Source organism: Egretta garzetta, unplaced genomic scaffold (genome assembly GCF_000687185.1).
Source record: "Egretta garzetta isolate BGI_Z169 unplaced genomic scaffold, ASM68718v1 scaffold38, whole genome shotgun sequence".
Classification (NCBI taxonomy): domain Eukaryota; kingdom Metazoa; phylum Chordata; class Aves; order Pelecaniformes; family Ardeidae; genus Egretta; species Egretta garzetta.
This window is the reverse complement of record NW_009260667.1, coordinates 3485374-3508971: the sequence shown is the minus strand read 5'-3', so window position 1 is coordinate 3508971 and position 23598 is coordinate 3485374. Positions and strand designations below refer to the sequence as shown.

General features: G+C 44.1%; 1 protein-coding gene across 1 annotated transcript in view; it reads left to right on the top strand.

Annotated features, from left to right (window-relative positions):
- CRADD (CASP2 and RIPK1 domain containing adaptor with death domain) overlaps positions 1 to 22398 on the top strand; it is an 84445-nt gene extending 62047 nt beyond the window's left edge. Inside the window, exon 3 of the mRNA XM_035901071.1 lies at positions 21846 to 22398. Coding sequence (XP_035756964.1) covers positions 21846 to 22141 — 296 coding nt within the window. The 3' untranslated portion in view covers positions 22142 to 22398. The remainder of the gene's footprint in view (positions 1 to 21845) is intronic.
- Positions 22399 to 23598: the final 1200 nt, after the last annotated feature.

Genomic DNA, 23598 nt, shown 5'->3' with positions numbered 1-23598 from the left:
TTTGCTGCCTGTAAGGAGGTGGCTTGGAAGGGCTACAACAGAGGGCTGAGGACAGTTCGTAGTGTTTTAAACTGCCAGTTCCAAACTGAAGTATTTTAATGCAAGCTTGCTTCTAAGCAGTAGTACCAGCTCAGATTGCGAAGTCTGGAAGAATTTTAGAAGCTGGACCTATATTTTTCTGTTGGACTTCCCATGCATAGGTTGCAGTATTTACTGACACTCAGTGATGGTACCAGAGCCCCAATTTGGTTTTCATCACAGAATCTGCATTTCATGGTCACAAAAGGTGGAACTAGACTGGCCACTTTCACTTTCCTTTTTAAGGGCTATTTTTAAAGCATTTCACTTTCTGGCTCCCCTCCATTTGACCTGTGGTGTAATGTTTGGACTAGAGATGCTTCTGGGGAAACATTAAGTCCAAACAAACTCCCTTCCACCCTGTTTTTCACGAAATCTTTCTTGGATGGCCACTAATGCTCTATTTTTTTTTCCATTACATTCTCTATTAAACACAGACACGCACTAGAGATCTCATGATTAGTAATTTCCCCAAACTAAAGCAACTTAAAATGCTTTTTTGTTTGTTGTATTTTGGAAGGCAATTAGAAACACTATGGTACTTACTTGTTTGGTTTGTTTTACTTTGCTTTGGGGTTTGGGGGATTTTTGTTTTGGTGGTTTTTTTTTTTTTTTGCTTTGTTTTTCCTGAGGATGGGCTGGGAGAAGTGAGGAATTGGAAACCCTGGAAATCCTTGGCACTGAAATAAAAAATAAGTTTTTCCCCTTGGTAGTGTGTCTGGAAATGAGGAGAGATGAGTTGTTAAAGCATTGGTCCATTGTACTCTGATTTACGGAAACTTTTGGTAGTGACAATGCCTTCAGTCGTACCTAGGGACATATGAGTTCCTTCTTTCACAGCATGCTGACATGTTGGGTCTTCCCGAACCTGTGCAGGCCATGCAGATGTGACACAGGCAAGCTCTGGGAGAGTTTTGAAGAGAGATCTTTCCTTTTTGCAGGGAGAATGGCAGAAGCAGAATGAAATATTCAAAGCTGACTATTAGGAATTAAATAAATGGGTCATCCTTGGCTGATTCTCCACTAGATACGTCCCAGTAAAGAAAGAAATGGAAGTCAGAAACAAAGAGGGAAGAGGAGACCAAATGATCAGGGTAGAACTGATGTGAAGGTTTGCTGTGGCTGTGGTCCCTCTGAACCTTTGCCGGAGCCTGGCTTCCCAAGAAGTTGCAGTATTTCTCTATCTTGCCTTATCCATGCTTTATTATTCTATTTCAAGTCTCATAAAATCATCAACTTGCAATGCAATAAAATCTCTGCTTTCTTTGTTTATGTCTAACATATATATCTATCTTCCTCCGCATGCCCCACACCTGGGATAACATGACAAGGGGTCTCCTTCTCATGTCTTCACAGACTGCCTTTGTTTCAGGGTTTTTAAATCAAATCATTTACTTTGTATCCTATTGTTGGATAAAATATGTATTTCATATGCTGCTTTGGTAGCCCAAGAGAGACTTATGTTCTTCCTGCTGGAGTGTTTTTTCAAAAATATCTGGTTTGAGTTGATGAATCTGAGAACTATAATCTGTATTTTTATTATGAGCTTCTTGGCACTGATATGTAATAAATTCACTTCGTTACCCCATCCAAGAGAAATACTGCGAAGTTGAGGGTCATGAATGTTTCATATCAATATCCTGTCTTTAATAAATCCTGGTCACTTCTGCAAAAAATCTGTCTGCTTTCTGTTTTGGGATATTCAGGAAGAAAAATATGGAAAAATGAAATATTTTAGTCTGGGACTTCCTTCCTTTTCACTGCCTCTGTCTCCTTTGTCTTCCTGGTAGATATCTCCAGGGCGTGCTAACTCGTCCGGGCTGCAGCTGAGCCCAGGAGCCAGAATGGAGTTGGTCCATCCATGCTTCTTGTGGCTTGCTTTCCAAAATGTCCTAACCTCCAGCATTCTAAAGCTTCTGCCCCCTGAATCCTAAATTATTTGTATGTAAGAGCTTCCCCTCCGGCCAAATATTTTCTCTCTGTGGCAGCGGCAAGCAGACGGCAGTATGAAGCCGGTAGGCTTGTGGAGTAGTGGAATAAGCCAAGAAAACCCAAGTGATGGGAACCATGTGCTGTGCCTGCCATGTGGCACATGGCTGGGGCTCGTGGGCACTGCTGGTTTTAGCAATAAGCAGGCTTTCTCAGAATAACATTGCCTGGTTCTCGTGCTCTGCCGGTGTCCCTGTCTTCCCAACAGGCCGGCATCTGCGCTGGCAGCTTGCTTTGATTTTCTTGGATTGCTTTGTCTGCTGGGGACGGACAGACAACCTTAGGAGTGAGCTGACGGCTTTGTGAGGGAGTCACCTAAAGTGAAAGAAAGTAGATGAAATGAGAATAAATGAAGACTCTGTATTTTTTTTCTGGTTAGCGTTTCAGGAGACGATCCTTGGGGCCCCTGCCAGTACAAAAACCTGGTACAGGGGAAGATTGAGCCCCGTCATTAGGTGTAACGCCACCTGTTATCTACAACAAAAACTCAAGCTATGTTCTCATAACAAATGAAAGCTATGGCATAGTAGTTTCCCAAATGAGCTGTGATACCAAGATTTCAGTTTACTTTGGAAGATGCTACCAGGATGTAATTTCATAGGTGGGTTTTCTGGGCTGTTTTAACTTGTCAAAACACACTTCAATTAGTCCAGTTACTGGAATTCCCTGGAGGAAAGCAGCCTTCAGAGGAATGAAAACCACAGCGTACCAGCACAAATAGCTTTCCCGTCTGTTGCATAATAGGGTGACTTGCTTGGTTATTCCATGGTTGGTCCTTTTCATGCTGAAAGAAGTACTTGGAAGCAAAATTCCAGACTGCATTCAATGGCCTGATCTTTTTTTTTTTTGAAGTCAGGTTCTGAAATGAGGGAAGAAACCAAAGTAAGGGAAGCTTAGGGAATTTCCCAATCACCTCATCCGCTCCAGGAGGAAGGGAGAAAAAAGATTTGCTGTGTACGTGGAAGACAGGAAGCATGATTTTGCAATTATGGCATATGACGGAGACTCCAGAAACCCTAAGCTTTTAGCTCTGCCACAGATCTGTCTACCATTCCCCCCTCTCCTTGCCACAGGTGATATTAAAATCATTCTGGGAGGACCCTGGAGCCTTGTGAGGAAGGACCCACGTTTTCTTTTCTGCCTGATGTTGTTGCAGAGTACCAGGACCCATCGGCTCTGCAACACACCTGGATTTCCTCCCATGAACAACAGCAGGGTGGATCAAGATTCAGGCCATCATGTAGGCAGGGGTGCCGGACACTTCATGTACAGTGTAAATAAAGAGATAACGTGTTAGCATTGCTCCAGACAGAAAATGTCTACAGTGTGCATAAATGATCCTTTGTTTTGTGAAATGGAACCCTACGCCAGGTGCTAAAACCTTTGGCCTGAAGCTCCGGACTTCATTGCTTGTTTTTGGTTTGCTTTTCAGATCACACAGCAATACTTTCCCACTCTAAATGCAGCTTATCGCACCAAAAATGAGCAGTGCTATTGCAGTTGCCGGGGCAGACACTGCCCTTAAGGAGACGTTCCACGTGGAAAGCAGCGATTCCACACAGCGCAGCTCAAGGCTCACTGAAGCTAGGGAGAACAAGCTGGCTTGGCCGCTGCATGCTTCCGCGATACTGAATTTGGGCTGGTACCATAAAATCTGACCCATCGGTGCCTTCTCGCTGGTGTGGGGTTGCTGTGTTCCACCTGCAGCTGCCGGAGCAGCAGTTGCTGGCGGTCTGCTGAGAAGCTGCACGTGTGTGTGCATGCGGTTGGGGTGTTTCTTCCACTCCTATTTCCAGGTGCAAGCAGACTCAGAGTGGCAGAGGAAAGAGGATGATGGTTGGTTGTCCCCAGAACTCGTCATGTTTCCAAGAGCTGTTATTTCTGTTGGTTTGCATGGAACTTACTCGTGCCAACGATGGTGGCTGGACTTTCACTTATTTCATGTTTTGTAGATAGTTGGTCGGTTTTAGGAGGCCAGTACCCCTTTGCTGGGTCAGGGCAGCATTGAGTTCCATCCTGCTGTGCCGGTGAGCCCTGCCGTGCCATCAGAAAGGAGGGATATGCAAAGGAAGCCGTGCTGCCTTGTGGTCACAGTGTACTCTTGGAGACTGCTGGAAAGGGCCTGTTCGGGTAACAGCCAAGCATTATAGGAGATTCCTGGGCAAAAATAAATGAAAAAATAAAAGCTGTCGAAGGAATAAACGAAATCAGTGTGTTTCTGTCACCGTCTTTTCCGGTACAGTCCTACCTTACGTACTTGCTACTGCAAATGAGGTTTGGGCTTGTTCCTGTGTTGCAAGCATTATTTTTTTTTTTTTCATGGAAGACGTAGTATAGCCAAGAGCGATGGGTCGCCTTCTGCACCTGGGGGTGCAGGGCTCTGCTCTGAACCCTGTGAATTTCTAGCTGGAAATTTGGATTTTCCTAATAGCCTCAAAAAAACCCCAACCCTCCAACACCACCACCAGTTAAAGCAGGAAGATTGTTGCAGGTAGTTAATTAAAAATTGTGTAATTTTAATTATATAGTCTGGCTAGATATGTGCTTCTGTAATACATAAAATAATAGTTTGACGGAGGGACTTGGAGAGACAGCTATTTTTGCATTGGTAAAGAGAGTAGCCGTCTTTATTTTTGAAAACAGCCGGGGGCTGGTTTGGCAGCAAAAATCTTAACCCAGCAGCCGTCATGCTTTGCCATCTGCTCAGACAAAGCATGCCTTAAACAAGGTTGACTCCTGAGCAGAAACAGAGACAGCGTGCGATGCATACACACACTCCGTTCTCATCAGCGACTGAAGGGCCCCCAACCTGCTCTGACCCCTGCCCATCAACGCATTGGAAAATCAATAGCTTCAGTGCCTTTTTCTTCTCCTTTTCTGGCCGCTCCAGCATGGGAAGGCTGCCCTGGCTTTTGGCTGCTCCGGTCCACTCCTTGCTTACCAGTGCTTTCCTCCCTCCTTGTTGAACGTGTGGAGCCAGTAGGGATTAACACCAAGGTCGCGCAAAGCCAACTGGCAGAAGGAAAGCATCACAAACTGAGCATCCACGCTGGGCTATGGGGTTTGATTTATACAGCCAAAACCCTGAAAGGCGGTTTGCAAAGATAAAATTCAAGAGAAAAAATTCAAGCTGACCTCTTGCCGCACTTAAGGCTGGGATCTGTGCTAAACGAAACAGAGGTACCAGCTCCCTGCTACCTTCCACACTAAACGTCAGTATTAACTGGACACTTATTTAGGAAATTTTAAATAAAAAAATGGCTTCTGAACCTCACTGAAAAAAAAAAAAACCAGAAAAAAATTCTGTCTTGGTGGAAAATTTTTGTGTTTTTTTTTCCAACAGAAGCTGAGGAAATCATTATTCTTCCTGTCACTCTCCTTCCTGCTTGTAAAAGTGGGCGGGGAAGGAGAGAAAAAGCTGGAGAAGGAAGAAAAAAAGAGAAAAACCAAATTCATTATTTAAAATAGGAGGGGATTTTTGTTACGGAAAAACTTGCAACATACCTTTGACACAGCCGAGTCCACCCATCCGGTGGGAGGGCTGCATGCCTGCCCGGCGTGGGTTAGCAGACAGACTGATTGCCTTTCTGTGATGGGGGGACATGGTGGTAGCAGCCTGCCCCAGCTCCAGGGTCCTCCAGCAGCTGCAGCACAAGGCAGGGAAGGGAAGAGAGATGGAGGAGACGGCAGATGGTGGGAAGAGGCTAGGTCACTGCTAATTGTAGGAGACCAGAAGGAATCCACACTGTGAACTGTCTGGGAAAATCTATCACTTTCTGTAAATGCAGACATCAGAATTTGACTCAAAGGTGTTTTTTTCCAGATTAAACCCAATGCCTTAAATTCCATGTGAAGCAACTGGCAGAATAGAGGGGAGGTAGAGGCCTTGGAGGATGCCTCGGTAAGCAGTGGCAGTCTTGGTTTCATGAAGGCCTTGGAGGATGCCTCGGTAAGCAGTGGCAGTGGATCAGCTGCAGTCTTGGTTTCATGATTTTTTGAGAAATTGTCATGACAGCACCTGCATGCACAAAGGGCACAGATAAGAGATGTTTTCAGACACTTCCATGAGCTACCTGTTATCACTGGATGACTGAAAACAGAACAGGGCAAAACTTCACTGTCTCCATCTTAAATGCATGGGAGCTCCTCCATGAGGAGCCTTCCTACCTCTGCGGGTCAAAAGCCTCATGAGGGTCTGCTCTCTACAGAGCCACAGGGTCGGAGCTCCAGCTTCATCCCAAGCACAAGTGTGCATATTTGTCTTCATAACGCTTCAGCCTTTCTAGCTCAAATAGCTGCTGACCCCTTTGCTTGTCTGTTCCCTTTGGTTATCAGAGCCTCGGTGGATTTCCAAATCCCAGTGTGCTCAATTCCATACTTGCGATTATTTGGGACAATTTATTAGTTACATTTCTGGGATGTGGTAAATTAGGTTCTCTGATTAAAACGGCAGAGGCGTGGCAGGGCTCCATCAGCATCCTAAGGTGGGCGCTTTTCAAAGCAGCAGTCATGAGTAGGAAATCCAACATGGATCAGTTCCTGGGCTGTTGCCTCCTCCGGTGCTTTTTCTTTTTTACCTGTGTAGGCCCAGCCCTTTGGCGTTATTTGGACATAATCATGGCAATCTCTGTGTACGTAAACTAACACATGCAAAGTCTTTTTCACAACCCATGCCTGAGATTGCAAACTCTCTGGTGCAGTGCGTCTTCTCCCTACATGTTTGTATTTAACACAACAAGTCTCACGCGGAGTTTCCAGACAGTACAGTATGGAAGCCATAAAATACAGTAGTTCAGATATAAGAAAGGCTAGGAGGCTGTTGGTTCAGAGTTCCTGGAAAGCCTGGGACAGTGTACAAATGAGGTAATATCTAAAACATCTTCAAATATATTTCTAAAGCAAATGTTGCACAATTAAATTAAGGCTTCAGAGGAATAAGAAGTAGAGGCGGATTTGTTTTTCTGTTGAACAGGACAAGTGTGTCATATTTAATGATTCCCACAGAAAAATGTGGACTTCAAAATTAAAGCCACAGCTGTGTTGTCAGTCTTACAAAGTATTCTGGATTGGGACGTCCGGAGCTGTAGGCTATTGCATAAAACCTGAGGAGTTCTCACCATCTCTTTCTATCAGAGTTTTGTCTTTTCCTAGGCTTTCTCTTTTGGTCTAATATGTGTATTCATGCAGTAATTATATTTTTTCTCAAGGTCAGGGACCGATGAGCACCAGAGCTGTGCTGCAGATTGCTTCAGCTGCCTCCTGCTGTCCCCGCATGTAGCTCTGATCTTATTTGATAGATATTCTCAAGCTGTGTTTCTTAATGAAACTGTCTTTAAAATAGCAATCCGTGGGTTTACAGAGCTACAAATTTTTTTCAGTTGTGTATCTGAGAAAATTGTATATGTTGGTTGAAATTACTCCATTAAGCTTATGTTCAGCTCTTCCAAACATACTTCTGTTCCCTGTAAAAGGTGGGCTCCTGCAGCACTTCCAGACATGGGCGTCCTTGCTTGACTGAGTTTCTCTACTTGCATGCAGAAATAATCGCGTGACACAAAGAACAGTATTAAAAATTGCTTCTGCTTTCCTGGCTTGGTTTACAGAAGGGTTCTGTTGAGTCTCTTTGTTGAACGCTTTGGACCTGGGCTGTTTGAAAAGGACTCGTGGTTTCTTGTGGCGATCCAGGGATTCTTGTCCCGAGTCTCGCAACCCACCTGCGCAGGACTGCCTGAAAACATCGAGGCTCTTCACAGATTTCAGCTTGACTCTCCCCATTCACTTGGCAATTTTGGGAGTGAAAACCTTCATAAGTCTTTAGATTCCGAGGTATCTCAAGCAAGGACTTTTCATGGGGTGCCTAAAGTTCTCAAAGGACTGAGATGCACTATCAATATCAGTAAGTAAAGTCTAGTAAATAATGTAAAGCCTGAGTCACAGCGGTGCCTTCGTGTTCTTGTCAACCTCTTCCAAGTAGACCAGAAGGTCTCATTTTCAATCTAAAAAATCAAATAAAGATACTTAAATAGTTCAGTCTTGTGGCTTTAGGACACAACTCCTAGGCTGCATCTAACAGCCTTAGAAAGCTGGAATCTCCCAAAATGTGGGGAAAACAAAGCATTGCAGCCAAAGTTCCATCTGTCTTCTGCACTTGAACTTGTAAACTTGCACATGAACCCTTTGTGCCTGTCGTTAGCATATTTACATGCAGCGAGGTGCAAGTGGAAGGTCAGGTTAGGTAGCTGGGCACTGTTTGTGTGGTTTATACACAGCAAAGTTGGGTTTGCATATGCTGATGTGGTACGGCGTATTTCTGCAAATGGAAATTTGAGGCCAGTTTCGCAGAATGTGTTAACCTCAGATCGCCAGGTTGTTCGGCTCTGCTCTGAGGAGTCACACACAAAATTAGGTAACACACGTTGAATGCAAAGCTCAAAATGTTTAGCCCTAACACCAAACTCAATTAGAAGGTTCATTGCAGGGTGTGTTTGATTTCTTTATTATAAAGTCAGCCAACTCATAGCAGCTACATCTGAAGAAGGAAGGAAGAGAAAGAAGTTGATGTTTACAGTTCTGGCACTAAAATTCTCAGCATTATAAAAAAACCCTCTGATTGCTTTGTTTATGAAGTTTGTAGAACTCAAAAGGTATTTAACTTCAGGAGAAAAAAATTCTTCTTTAAGACTGCTTTTCCATTGTTACCTGTAGGAGGTAGCTTGTGATGTCAGGAACAGCTGAGGAAATCACAGCCCTTCTCTCTTGTTCGTAGCAGGATTTCAGGCTTGGGTCCCCCAGGGACACAGGCATCATTTGTATTTCTGCATCTCTGGGAAGGAACAGATTTGTCTAGTTTTTTGTTTTGCCTTTTGGTTTTGTTTCAATCTTACTTAGGTTAGGCATAGCCGTGTAAAAATCCCAAACCAAGTAAAACAAGTCTTTTATGGTCTGTCTGATCTTCCAGCCTTTTCATTTCTGATGTTAAAACATTTTTATTTCTGATTCACTATGTATGAAAGCCAAAATGACTGAAATTTCAATTCTGGATCAAAATCTGGTAGCTAGCAGACTACAAAACTGTGAGGGAAAACATTGCTCTGTGTGCATGAGACATGAAAATTAATTGTTTAAGCAAAAGATTTTTTTCAGCTGTTTAGGTTTTGCGTATGAATTGTCCCACTAATACTGGCATAAATCTTCTACAGGTACCACAAGCAATACAAACGTTTGCTAATAGCTTGTTTGATTTTGAACTTGCTTCAGTCGCTTTGGCAAAATATTATTCCTGAGTGAGTAAAAGAGTAACTGGGTCCGCAGCCTTCAAGTGCGTGGCTGCAAGCTGTGAGTCACCTCAGTACTTTCGGTACCGTCCTGGGATCTCGTAACGACTGCAGCTGGTCAGCGTGCCGTGTCACCCGGTACGAGCCGTGCCACAGGGCAGCCACGAGCCACGCCAGTGAGCACATCGCCTGGGGTATGAGGTCAGTGCTGACTCAGAGGGGAAAGGAGTACTCACCAAAGCCGGGGGAGTGTAAAGCGCTCCGTGAATTAGGACTTCTGTTTATAAAATGACTTCACCCACGCAACCATTTTCATCCTTTTTCTCACAGGGTGGTGTGACAGTTCCCTAATCTGAATTAGTGGAAATTAAATCAGAAAGGGGATGAATTTGACTTCCGGATGTCTAAGACTTTCACCTTTTTTTTTAATTAAGAATTTGAAAATGTTCATTTATTTATTTATCTATTTATTTATTTATATACATGCACACAAATATAATCTCACATTTGCTTTACAGATAATTAAAAGTCCTGTGCCTGTGACCTTCTAAAATGACTAGCCCTATCAGTCAGCTAAAGTTGCTTTTGGAGAGTACCGACCTGTCAAACCAGCCACGAGGTTCCGAATCTGTTTCTTTCAGATCTTCAAGTGGCTTGGTGCTTGAGAGGGCTGGGTGCGATGCTAAGCCTCCCGCTAGTCTGGGAACGCAGGGGAGCAGATGATGCCACCTGAAGCTCTCCTTCCCCGCTCCGATGGGAAGCCCTGCCTTCTCACTCAGGCGGTTGAATCGCCGCTTGGCAAGCCAGGCGTAGCGACTGGCTGTAGCTGAGCAGTGTATTTTAGTACCAGTACCTGTTTTTTCCTGTTGATCTTGAAATGTCAAGAAGTCTACTGAAGTTCATAAGCCTTTAAGGCACTTACACAAGGAAAGGAGGAAAAAAAGAAAGCAAGAGGGGAGGGGGGTCTAAGTCCGTGTTGCTTACAGCATTCCGTGAAGCCTTTTATACCTGCACAAAGTGTCTGTGAAGAGACACTAAATTAACCTGCTGCATTTTGCTTATTTGTTTTGCATGGGTGTAAATGATTAAATAAAATGCCAAGCAGTGGAGGATTCAGCATAATGATTGTACTGTTTTAGCTTGCTCTGCATGGCTTGTTCTATTAATATATGTTTGTGGTCAGGAAGGAACGCGGTCTCACTTCGCTAAAATCTGAAACTCGGTAAAGCATAATATGTGCAGTATTAATTTTGGTTTGACACCTGCCAGGCAAAGATCCTCACCAGCCAAAGGCATTCTTCTCAACCAAGCTCCATCTGTTGCGCAGATCTTCGGTTCTGATGTTTCTAACTACTCGAGCCAAAGCAAAAAGAAGAGCCAACTTGAAGAAAAAAAAATCCCTGGGAGGAATGAACAGTTTTATCAAGGCTAAGTGTAATGGCTTGTTGTCATATTTGGTTTAAGTCCTGCAAGGGAAAACATGTACGATTAGCTGTGTTATATAAGAAAACAGTCCTTCATACTGGCAGTATGATTTTTGTTGTTGCGTGAAAGGAACATCCATAGCTCAAGTCCAAGCACATGATTTTATTGTTGAAATGCTGCAGCCTTTAGAAAGATTTCTTGGTAGGAAAGTACCTAGTAAAAAATTCGCTCACTCACTGTACTCAGCAGATAAAAAGCCCAAGGAGTCTGCCGTGATTCTTGCACGCAAAGAAGCAGCAGAATTGACACTCGCCTCAGCTCTTTGAAATGCAGCTCCGGCTACTTGAAATAAGCATTCAAGTAGTGTCTGTCAAAAGAAGTTAACTTCCAATCCCCCAACAAAAGTTGCTTGATGAGTTTGTCACCTGGCTGACAAAATAATCATTAATTGCTCCAGGTGGCTTTGGTTTGCACTTAGTGTGGGTGAATTACTGTGTCAGAGCTGCTGTGCCCACACGGATACACATTTGTCTCCTCTGAAACCATGAGAAGTCTACTGCAAATATGAATGTGCTTTATGATCGTCATGACTTCGTACAACCATCCGCTGATTGTTAATTATTATTTGTGATAGCATGGAGAAGAAACTTGACTGAGGGAAATGATGGCTCTGTGTGCTTCAGACCAATAATTAATGGTTGAAAGTGCCGTGAGTATTACCAAACTCCACTGAATTCATTAAGAACTGCAGAGCATTCAAAAGTATATAGAAATCCACTGGCATACTTCAGAATTTGATTTTTTCAGCATTATTTCTAGAGCTGACTCTTGGTGTGACTGCTGGCATGTAAACCTCTCATCCCTGCTCTGTCAGGCTATCAGGTAGCTTTGGGCTCTCTAATAACTAGTTGCACCTGGCTCGCAAAAAACGATCATACGACTTTTTCCATATAACTTTTCAAGTCATATTTGTTCACTTGGAAAAAAAAATCTTTGGCCAAGGTCTGAATGCTCAGTATCTGTACTTAAGCAGTTCTTCCAAATAATTTCTAAAAGCTCAGGTGTTCCTCAGAACCTCCCAACTCAGTAGATTTTTTTTTCCTTAGTGTAATGCTGCACGCTGAGCCTGTTCCTGCATTTATACCAAAGGTATCACTGCAAGGATGCCATCGTTAGCTGTGGCTTCAGTGCTGATGCGTATGTATAACAATATAGAAGTTCATAGGAAATACCAAGCAAATTTTACTTCCACTTCAGTGTCTACAGCAGCATCAAATGCTGTGAAAAATAAAAAAAAGTATAAAACCACAAAATTATTAAGTCCAATCCTGTGTGTAACGCTTAGGTCATCCTGCTTGAAAAGAGAGCAGATACATGTGGTTTTCTTTGCATTGGTATTCTTTTCCTTGCATGCATATGTAGTTGCCATTTTTTTTATGAAATTAATTATTTGATTTCATGGTATGCAACAGCAGAGAAATACTAAGTAAGGTTATAATTAATTTTTTGCATGGGAAACAATAACATCCATGCTATTAACTGCTGAAACTTCCTGCTCTTCCCAATAAAAAGCAAATGAACAAGTGAAAACCCAATCTCTTTCAGCTCCTTAAACCCATGGATTGCTTCCTATGGCTTGAAAAGCATGAAAACTTAAGACAGCCTGAATTTATTTAGGGACTTCTCTGTCAATCTGTTTTACATGGATTAATACTGAAGGCCATCAGTATAGCAGAGATCTCTGGAGGTACAAAACCTGTAAGACAGATTAAAAAAAAGTTTGGGAAAACTGTGTAGCTACTGGAACTGAATGATGGGAAAACAATTGAATACTTTTGTCATGAATTCTGAATGTTTATGTTTCAGGTTTTAGGAGTCTGCTGCCACATCGGCAGCTACTAGGCAGTCATTAGCAAGTGATAAAGCATATACGAATTAGCTGCTGGTATTGAGCCAAAATAGAAACATCTGCGTTCTTGAATTGCCTGTAGATTTACGAAATTTTATGCTGTCTTTTTTTCCTACCCTAATACTCAAAATGTATTTAATGTCAAAAAGCGTGGTGCTTTAGAGCTCACACAGGAGAAGAGATTGCCAACAAATGAAGATATATGTACTTTTTAATTACACCAGTAATGCTGAGTCCCAGCAAGCTTTTGGCAGGAAGGAGCTGAATTTGGTACCGTGGGTGGATCCTGCTTCACTTGAGTGAAACCATTTAAAGTTGCCATAGATTTGATTATCTCCGGATCATGGCCACAATTTATTCTGCAAGTTGGCTGTCATAGTATTAGATTCCAATTTAGTTAAAATAAGACAGAGAACTTCCTGTCTTTTAATACGAATCTTAAAAATCCAGCACGATGTGGAAGGATGCAGACAGTCTTAAAAATGTATTTCATATTTACTTTAATTTTGATTAGTGCCTTTCATAATTTAATTACAAGACATGGAAATGTAAATTACCATGATAGAAGTATGCTTACGAGTAAGTGTTTCATGATCACTAATTGACAGAGGTGGGTTTTATTCATATACATTCTGTATATTAATGACTGTTTGCATTCATCAAATCAGAAATTATCAAGATACAGAAACTTTACAATCCTGCACTTACGAAGTATAACTGTGGCCAAGTAACTAGCGGTAGGACAAGAGGAAATGGCTGCAAGTTGCGCCAGGGGAGATTTAGATTGGACATTAGGAAAAATTTCTTCACTGAAAGGGTTATCAAGTACTGGAATGGGCTGCCCAGGGAAGTGGTGGGGTCCCCATCCCTGGAGGTATTTAAAAGACAGCTAGATGTGTTGCCTAGGGACATGGTTTAGTGGTGGACTTGGCAGTGTTAGGGTAATGGTTGGACTCAATGATCTTATAGGTCCTTTCCAACCTAAATAATTCTATGATTCTATATACTCAGATGAACATAAAGCTCTCCGTCAAATTTGTTTTACTGTAACGTTGTCAGTTGAAAAAAAGGTGCCACTTTCTAAACCCTTGCTTTAGGTGCTTTTCTTTTAATGTGCTTATAGTACAGATTCCATTCTGTAGTTTAGCCTGAGCATTTAACTGACCAAGATTTGATTCTGATTACTGATTACATTAGAGAAGATTGTTTTTATTCTGGATTTATACAGGCATTCTTGGGAAGGTAATGGGGCCTGTTGTTCCTACAAAGGTGCAGGTTTTCCATCACCGGGATTTCCCCGTGCTGAGTCAGCTCTATGGGAGGAAGAAGAGGGAGTTCCCAAGCAGAGATCAGAGATCAGTGCGTGCTTGGCAGTCGTCGTTAAATGGTGTCCTCTGATAGCCTCAGAGGGGATGCAGGAGGTGCACATCTCTTTGGTAGGGAGCAGAAGCCTACAGAGGAGGCAACCAGCACAGATGAGTGGAACAGCTATCACCGTCTCCTACCTCACAGCTATGCATGTAACCCACCGCTCACGTTCGGCGGGAGAGACAGAGAAACAGCCACGCACGTTCAAACAGCAGGAGAAGGCTATGCATCTTCTCCAATTTATTTTAATCTTCTGTGCATTATTTTAATCTGAGTGTATTAACTTTATGTAGGGAAGGATATCTATAATGGAGTCAGCCATCTTGCTTCAAATAGTTCAGGATTTGGTTCAATTTTTTCTTGCTCCTTGGTCAAACACCTTTTGAAACGCACTGACATCAGGAGGTGAGCCATAGTGGTTTTGAATAGACTTTGGATGGGCTGCGTGATCCATGCTGTTTGCAGATGTGTAGAAAAGATATGTATATGGTGATACATAGAAGAGAAATATTTTTCCATCTTCCCTGGAGCACGATTATTTGGAGCTGTTGCAAAACCCTACTGCTCCCTTCCCAGCCTTTGAACCAGCCTAGTGTTTAATTAGCAACAATGACAACAAGAAAAAGAACAACACCCAAATTATATAGTAGGGGTTGGTTTCTGGACAGTCTGTTCTACTTTTTTCACTGATCAGTGATTTGAGCTTGTTTCTTGTGTTTAAACAGGTCCTGAATCAGATCCTCCTGAAGTTCACAGCAACGAAATAATCTTCTAATGCTTCATGATCATTTTTAACTTGCACAGGAGGGAGTAAGCACTGTGTTCTCCATGCAGGCCTGCCAAGTGTCATATATCTAGTGTGATACTTTCCCATCTGGCACTCCAGTCATTCATTGCTGCAGGTTGGCTTAGAGCTCATGAATTTGGATGTGCTGTAGGAAGAGGGCAGGCATTTGCCTGCAGTTCCGCCTGTTAGGACAGGGTTGGGAGGGAACAGCTGAGCAAGAAAGCAGAAGAGCGGCTGTACAAATGGAGGCTCGCTGTCATCTCCCATTCCCTTGTCTAACAAAGTGAGCCAAGCCACCCCCTGCAGTTATCCAGCACCTTCTGTTTATCCCACCCTTCTCACCAGGACCGCCACCATCATCTGCCCTTTGACTTCAGTCATCTACAGCACCCACTGGGATCCCTTGGAACGCTTATCCTCTGCTTTCCCTTTCATCCGGCATCTTTGGTGGCTCAAGTGGGGCTGCAGCTCTCAGAAGTCTCCGATCCCTCCATTAGTGGGAGCATTACATGCTTACCTTCCAATTCAGGTTCTGCAACCCCACCTCACCGCTCTTGAAAGCCTGTCTCAACCTGATCTGCCAAGCGTTGCTCTGCTTCCTGACCCACTTCTACCATTGTGCTCAGGCCAAGGGGATTTCACTTTAAAGCAAATATACCTGGTTATGTGCAAGTTGTTTGCTATTGTGACATTCAGTCATTAAATAATTTCTGGAACACAATACAGCTGCCAAAACACACGGCACACAGTCTGGCAACCATGACCGTGCCCGTTCAGTGCTCACTGCCGGGTCTGTGGCTCAGGCTTGTTGCGCTCCTGAGGGGGCTGGAGGGAAGCAGAGCCTGGCACTGGATTCTTTATTATATACATTTGTCTTTAGCTGAAGTGCCCTGAATGTCAGTGGCTGCTGGCATGTTAGGAACGATGGCTCTGTGGAGCTCCAAAGTCCCTTTTAGCGTAATTTCCTACAGTAACCAAGGCTGTGCACTCCTCCACTGTGGGTCGTTGCATGTATGCCTGTACCTCTAGTAGCTTCTGAACCTGTTGGCCAACTTCAAGAAGCTTGCCTAGCTACTGTTGTGGAGCAATTTCACAAGTGTCTTGAGAATGGGTAAGCAGCTGGAGGAGAGAAGTCCTGAAGCAAGAATCAGCTGCAGGACTCGCACCTGGGGGAAACAAGGTGGCTTTGGTTTGCTGCTTGTGGAACTGCTTGATCTAACTTTAGCACTTCTCAGGGAAGAACTGTACTCCAGATGCCAGGAAAGACGATTAAAGAGGACTCTGAAATGCTTGCTTTGAACTCTTCAGAAATTGTGAGCAGGATCTTGTAAGAGGGTCAGGTGAGCAACAGTTGGTGACACTTGAGTCTGGATCACTGAAGGACTCTGCACACCTGCCAGTAGGAGATGCTGAGGCCAGATGCGTGCCTAAGTGGTTACTCCTTTTTACAGTCCCATTCCAATTACGCAGGGTCTGAAGCCCAGAATCGCCTACCTGTTTATGATGTGATGATATAGAAATCAGAGCATTTGCCTGGCATTATCTCTGCCAAGGGCTCTTGCATGCAATTTTGCTGTTTCAGCATACCCCTTGATTCCCAGGAGAGTTTTCTCTCACCAGGCTCCATTCTAGAGGCTGGGAAGCATTCTTGACCCTTCTCAGGGAAATCTTTGTATTTTTTGCTAAAATGATTCATGAGGAGAAAGGGAATGAAGAGGAGCATGATTGTGCACCTCAGCATTAGGATGTGCAGCTCAGAGAAACCTGGATTCCCATCTCCTCTTCCAGGCCTGCTTCTGTCTTCTTACCCAATGAGTATGTCCATGACCATTTAAATGAATAAAATACAGAGGCAGCTCTGGAAGCAGAGACTAGTCCCCAGAACATCCTTTCCCAAAGGACAGATTTATTAGATAGATATTAGTTTAAAGAGGTGGGCCATTGTATCCCCGGCTCCCCAACTGTCTCCTGAACTGCCTGTGGTGTTGTCCTTGCAGGATTAGGCAGCAGCTGACTGAGACTTTTTCAGCACTTTGGACTCAGGTACTTCATTTCCATCAGGGTCCCTTTTATGCAGCAAAGAGCAAAAGTTTGTGTTGTATCATGTAAGAATGTATTGACTGCCTGACAGGACAAGGGGTAATGGTTTTAAACAAAAACGGAGTGGGTTTAGACTGGATATAAGGAAGAAATTCTTTACAATGAGGGTGGTGAAACACTGGAATGCATTGCCCAGAAAGGTAGTGGAGGCCCCAACCCTGGAAACTTTCAAGGCCAGGTTGGACAGGGCTCTGAGCAACCTTACCTAGTGGTGTCCCTGCTCACTGCAGGGGGGGTTGGACTAGATGACCTCTAAAGGTCCATTCCAACCCAAAACATCCTATGATTCTATGATAAGGGAGAAGGCTCCTTGAAACTCCAACAGATGCTTTTGGTCATACACAGAGAAGTCATACTTGCATGGAGGAAGCTCCTTTAGACAAAACCATAAGGCACTTTGGGCCTCCAGCAGTTCTGAGAAATCAGCTGGGTATTTTGCAGATCACCCAAAAATGCCTCAGCAATTTTTGCTGCTGTGTCCTGTGTTGGAGACAAGCTCGCTTGCTCCCCACTGTGTTCCAGCAGCATGGAGAGAGGGAGGTCAGTTCCTCAATGCTGGTATTTTCCCATGGCGCAAGACAGCCTAAGAGATGATCTCAGCTTTTTTCATCACCTAGAGATGGTGATGAGACAGCAAAAGCAAAAAAACTCTTTATGTGATTCAAAGCCTGTTTTCACTGGACTTTATCTTGCGTCCTCCCACTTGTGCCAAGCGGGACAGAGCTGGGGTGAGTTTTATTTTCCATCCCCCTGATTGTTGCAACATCTTCTTGGAGTCTCCTACTTGAAGCTGGAGATGTCCTGAAGAAAAAGAAATGCAAAAGTGGCGACCTTTGCCCCATATATAGCTTTGGTATCTGGGTTTCTCTGTTTTGTCTGGTGCTTATCTGTGATACTGTCTATTTATATCCAGTTCTGCTTCCTGTCCCCACTCACCAGCACCGTCGTATCCCCCAGTCTGTGCAGCGCTCTGGAAGCACGCATGTACGCACTGGCCAGAAGTTGTCAGCATCGCCTGCTCTTTTCACAGAATCACAGAATGGCAAGGGTTGGAAGGGACCTCGGGAGATCATCTAGTCCAGCCCCCCTGCTAAAGCAGGCTCACCCAGAGCAGGTTGCACAGGACATCGTCCAGGCAGGCTTTGAATATCTCCAGAGAAGGAGACTCTACAACCCCCCTGGGCAGCCTGTTCCAGTGCTCTGGTGCCCTCAGAGTAAAGAGGTTCTTCCTCATATTCAACTGAAACCTCTTATGTTTCAGTTTGTACCCATTGCCCCTTGTCCTGTCGCTGGGCACCACTGCAAAGAGTCTGGCTCTGTCCGAGGGTAAAGGCATAGGGTGGATGCGCATCCTTGGCCAGTGAGAGCTGGAGATGGGGAGAAGAAGAGCGTTCCCTCAGGCTGCGACTTCAACTAGAAGGAGCTGCGGGGTCTTTTTCTGGGTTGGTTTCTGCTGCAAAACCAGGGTGGAGTGTGTCCCCACCTCCAGCCCAGAGGAAGGGGATCTTCATGGTCCCAAGTACCGCGCCAGCGAGCTGGCCATCCGTCTGTCCCGGGAGAGCCACTGTGCGCCAGGCTAGCCCGCTCCCCAGCACAAAGCCATCGGCTCCCCATTCCTCAGGGATTTAGTGGCTTCAGTGTGAGCAGCGAGACTACGCGCAGCCCTGGCTCTTTCCGGCGTAGACCGTGTCCACAGCTGGACACGGTGTTTCACTCGGTGTGCTCGCTGGAGGTGACAGCACCGCAAGTCACCTTCGCAGGGGAGACCCCCGACACCCTCCAGGGGTGCCCCAAGCCCTGCTTCTTCCCATTTCTAACGGCGCAGTCCTCATTCTCCTAGGCTGCAGCATGTACCCAGGGTAAGCACGTACACCTCCACACTGGATCCATCTAAAGCAAGAAGAGCTTCCCATTTTTTTTACAAAATTGAGGTCTCGGTATCCTAAATGTACTTTTCGAATGTAACTGCAGGATCTGCCTAATTGAAACTTTTGCTCTAATCTTGTTACCTCCCTCAGGCAGTTCCTGACAAATGGGGATTATAAGCGAGGGTCTGTAGCAAACATAACCAAAAAAAGGCATCTTTAATGTTTTTGCAATGTCTTCAAAGCAGCTTGGGTGCTGAGCACAGAAATCTCATTTCCCTTTTACCTGAAATGCCATTATGTTTATTAAATTAAGAGTGGCATTAGAACATAGCCAAATCTTTTTGCCATTTTCCATTTGTCATAACTAAAAGATCTCACTAAATATTTCTCTGTACCTCTGAATAATATTGCCCATCATGTAATACTTGTCTCAGATTTTCCTCAGTGACTTTGTATCAGAGCTGAAAAAGAGCTATCACAGCAAATAAAAAGGGACTAAAATAACAGTCCTTTGTATTAAATTTAACATTTGGCTTCTGTCCCAGAATTTTCCACATCCATATTAGAATCAGATGGTAGCGTAAGATGAAAAGATTTCCTGGATGGATTTTATTCTTATTCTTATTGAAGGGCTGATAACAGGCTGAAGGCAAGATACTTGTAGTAAAAAAAATCTGCCTAATATCAAAGGCTGGATGGACAAGCCGACATGTATTATTGTTAGGCCTCCCTGCTTGATCACATTTCAGTATCAGAAAATCATTCTGCTAGTGAACATGAGGTATAAAAATTCCAGCGTGAGAGCAAAAAGCCCGGGCTGGCAGGTCGTGCTCCTTTGGGCACGCTGCTTTAGGCTTAGTAGCTGACCTTAAGCCAATGCAAGGGTTTAATATCAAAATGTAGTGTTGGCGACAGCATGGTGTAGCTGTCTTTATTTTGAATTTTAGTTATTCTCAAAGATTTGCATTCATGAAAGGTGCTCCCTCGTCCTGACTTACCTGTGGAGCTGGTATTGCACAGGATGTGACCGCGTAGGGCAGCCCCACCAGATTTCTCAGCTTCCTTCAGGAGCCGTGCATCTTCTGCCCTGTCCCTGAACCAGCCACTTGCCCCGGGTTCCTTTGGCAATCTGGAGGCGGAAAGATCAAAGGGACTTAAATACTCTTCAGAAAGCAATTTTCGCTTTACTCAAAGCAGCTTTGTGTAGTACTTATGTATGATTGGGCTTAAATTGTACAAACGTTTGCAGGCTCTGGGTATCCTATGCAAAAACTTTTGATAAAATGAAGGAATGGTGGCTTCTGGTGTTGCTGTTCTGCTGTAGTGGAGACTGTGAGTGTGGTATTGGAGCTATAAATTAGATTTTGCAAAGTGGCTCTTCTGTAGGGAGTCTGCTGCTTCAGACCGACAGGCTATAATTAGTGTTTTCTTGGGGATATTTTTGCTCTGTTTTGACACAGTATCTTCAGCAACAAAAGTAGAGCAGCAATTGCAGGCTGCGTTGACCATTTCAGCTTGTGATCACAAAGGGTATCCAAGAGCAGATGTGCTTTGTAGGTATCTTACGCTGCTTTTCTAAATGCACCTTTTTAAAGCAACTGGGTGTGTGGTTTGAATTTACAGGCAGAGAATCGTTTCACCAGCACTGGTGTTTACAGCCTCGACGTCAACATTTGAGCTTATACCCAGCGCTCCTTTTACAGACAGTGGAGAGGAACGTGCATGTTTAGAGGAGTAATTCATCTGGTCTGTTTTAGACATCTTCTTTCCATCGAGATGGATTGTATTCTAGAATAGCTTATTTCTCTCCTTAGCGGTAATTAATCCTAGCATGATTAGTTCAGGAGGGGCTATCTGTAATTAGGTGAGATGGATCCCAGACAGTATGTTTCTGAATTCTCACTCTGCTGTTGACACTGTTTGGATTAATGCTTTTTTTTTTTTTTTTTTTTTAAAGTGATCAGATTACCATAGGGAGCACACAAAGAGATCCCTTGCGTTTGTAAGAAATACTTGGTTGGGTCCCGAAGAGATTTTTACCACTGGTAATTACAGCTACCTTAATGCTTTCTGTGAGAGCTGCCTGGGTGGTTGTATTGATCCTGTCCTCCATGAGTCGGGTACCAGTTTGATGCTAAACATCTTCTCGGATGACGAGTGCGTTCTGGGGCACGTTGGGTACTGGGGCAATGCTAAGAGATGCAGGGCAGAAATCTCTGAGAGAACGTGGGACTTCCTTGCGCTATCCTGAAAACCGCTTCAAGGAGGCTGGATGCATGGGGCTGCAGCACATACACGTCTGTTTTCAGGAGTGTTACTACAACTGGAGTGAGGGACAAGGAAGCATAATTTGTATCGAGGAACAGTGTGGATGCCCTGCTCATTTTGGTTCGCCTGAACCATGCTTATGGGTTCGTTCAAATAGAAGAAAAGCCCCCAAAGCTGGTCTCCTCAAGAGGAGTTTGCTATCTATGACAGGGCAGAAAGGGTAAGTTGCATCTTAGGAAACAGAAGAATTTCCTGTGAACAGCCTTCGGCAAAAAAAGAGAGTAATACCTAGTAACTAAGGAATCAAAGTTATTTCTGAAGTGTATAAAGAGTCACAGAATAGGAGTAATAAAGTATTATTGGCCCCACATTTGTCATTTGTCATTATATCATACTGGTGCAAGCAGACTGATTTTCAGCGGGTGATGGCTGCTGGAAACGTATTCCTGGAAAGCCTTTCTTGTTCACTACCCCAAAATCTATATAATTGCTTTTGGAAATCTTGGCTTTGGAGCAGAATTCTGATATCTGGATTTTTGACACCCAAAACCTCAAGACTCCCTACCTAATATGGTCCACTGAGCATTAGTTTTCCTCTAATTAATCTTCTGGTTGATTATGTAATTAATTTTTCTAGGTCAGTATGTATTCTGTTTCTTCAATTAATTAATTCTTTCACCTCAGCTTTGCGTATTCCCTTCTTTGTCAAGGTCTTACATGAATATTTGCAGCATTGCCTAGTGACATGTGTGTGCGTTTTCCTTGTCTTTTTTTTACAGATGTAACCGAAATTGCACCGTGCATTTTGAAGACTTCACCAACAGATCAGCAGCTGAACAAGCTTGCGAGGAGACTGGGACCCGAGTGGGAGCATATAGCTCTGTGCTTGGGTTTGTCCCATACTGACATCTATCGATGTAAAGTCAATCACCCTCACAACCTGCAGTCGCAGATCGTAGCTGCCTTTGTCCTGTGGAGACAGCATTTGGGGAAAAAAGCAACAATCCAAAGTCTGCGAGCTGGTCTGATGGCAGAAGAAGTGGATCCTTCTGTGATACAGTACATGCTTGAGTGAAGCCTCGCTATTGATTGGGAGCTTTCAAGTACTTCGTTAAACGAAAGAAAGAGGATTCACTGAAACGTATGTTGAGGACCTCACGCCTCAAACTGGAAAAAAAAATGGGGTTGGGAACTGTGGTTTTATTAAGCTTAAACATTCCAGTTTTCTGTGGCATCTTGTGACTTGTAATTCTTTTCATGCCAGATTAATTTTTAGCAGGCATTAAAAAATGGATCATTCTTTCCTGTTCGCTTTTGTACTATTCCAGTGGGGATATAGGGTGACACTTAAAGGCCTTGCAAGCAGGAGGCCCTGCAGTGAGTTCAGCAAGGTTTCTGGTTTCATTGCGGGAGCAACACTTGGTTTAACCTATTTTCTGGACTATGTAGGAGCCTTTTTTACTGCTGTTCCGTGCTAGTTCCCTGATACCCCAGCAAGAAATGAGAATAATCACTGTTACTAATTTAACAATTTTACAACAGTTATTGCAGGTGGCTAATTTCACGTTTATAAAAGTTTTAGCACATACAGTCTCTTGCTAGGATAGATGGCTGCCACCTTAGTCTTGCCTTTGAAACTGGCCCTAAGTGGAAGTAACGGGAACCTAGTGTGCCTGTGAGGGTTTCTCCTGTTACTATTTAATGGGCGTAGGTTTCTGCAAGGAGACAGGCACCGTGCGTGTGTGCCATCTCTTAGCCTAGCACGGGTGGGGAGTTCTCGGGGAAGACACAGTAGAAAAGTGACCAGAAGATCGGCAGGAACAGGCAAACAGAGCGAGAAGGGGCCTAAAAAAATGAGGCGACTTCTAAGTTGTCCCTGTTTGTCTCTGCTAATAAACTGGGAGACAACCTGGTGCCTGCCGAGTCTTTGTACTGTGCTCTGGGTCCAGGCAGTCCTGTTTCACAGCAGGTTTGCTCTTAGGTCAAGCGTCCCTAGGCCCCTTTCTCTGACCACCACATGCCCAACAAGCTTGCAGGTCCTTTCTGGTCAAGACGAACTCCCCACTGCTCTCCTTCCAGCTTGCGCCATCCACCACGCTCCTTTGCCAGCTTTTCTGCACCGAATGGGGGCAGCTTCAATACTCCTGTCCCCAGCTCTTTGCCGGCTGTAACTGTACCACCAGTGATGATTAGATTTTACCCAGAAGAAAAGTAAAGCTTCAGCCTTTCTCCTCCTTCCCTCCTGTCAAGGAGATTGTCTTTCTGCTGGAAGAAGCCACTGAGGTTTTCGCTGGCCAGGTAAGTGGGGATCAGACCACAGGGTATGCATCCAAAGGTGACGGAAGCGACCACTGCTCTCTGAGGCCTGATGATAAGAAGCAGAATACATTTTAATTCTCCCTGAGCAGTTTGCTGTACAGTAAATAAGTAACAAGGTTGGGAGCAGGGTTTCTAGGTCTATTAATGAGCAAGTTACGGCAGACTGTTTCATCTGCAGTCATTGCCAAGTAACTTCCCATCCTACATGATCTG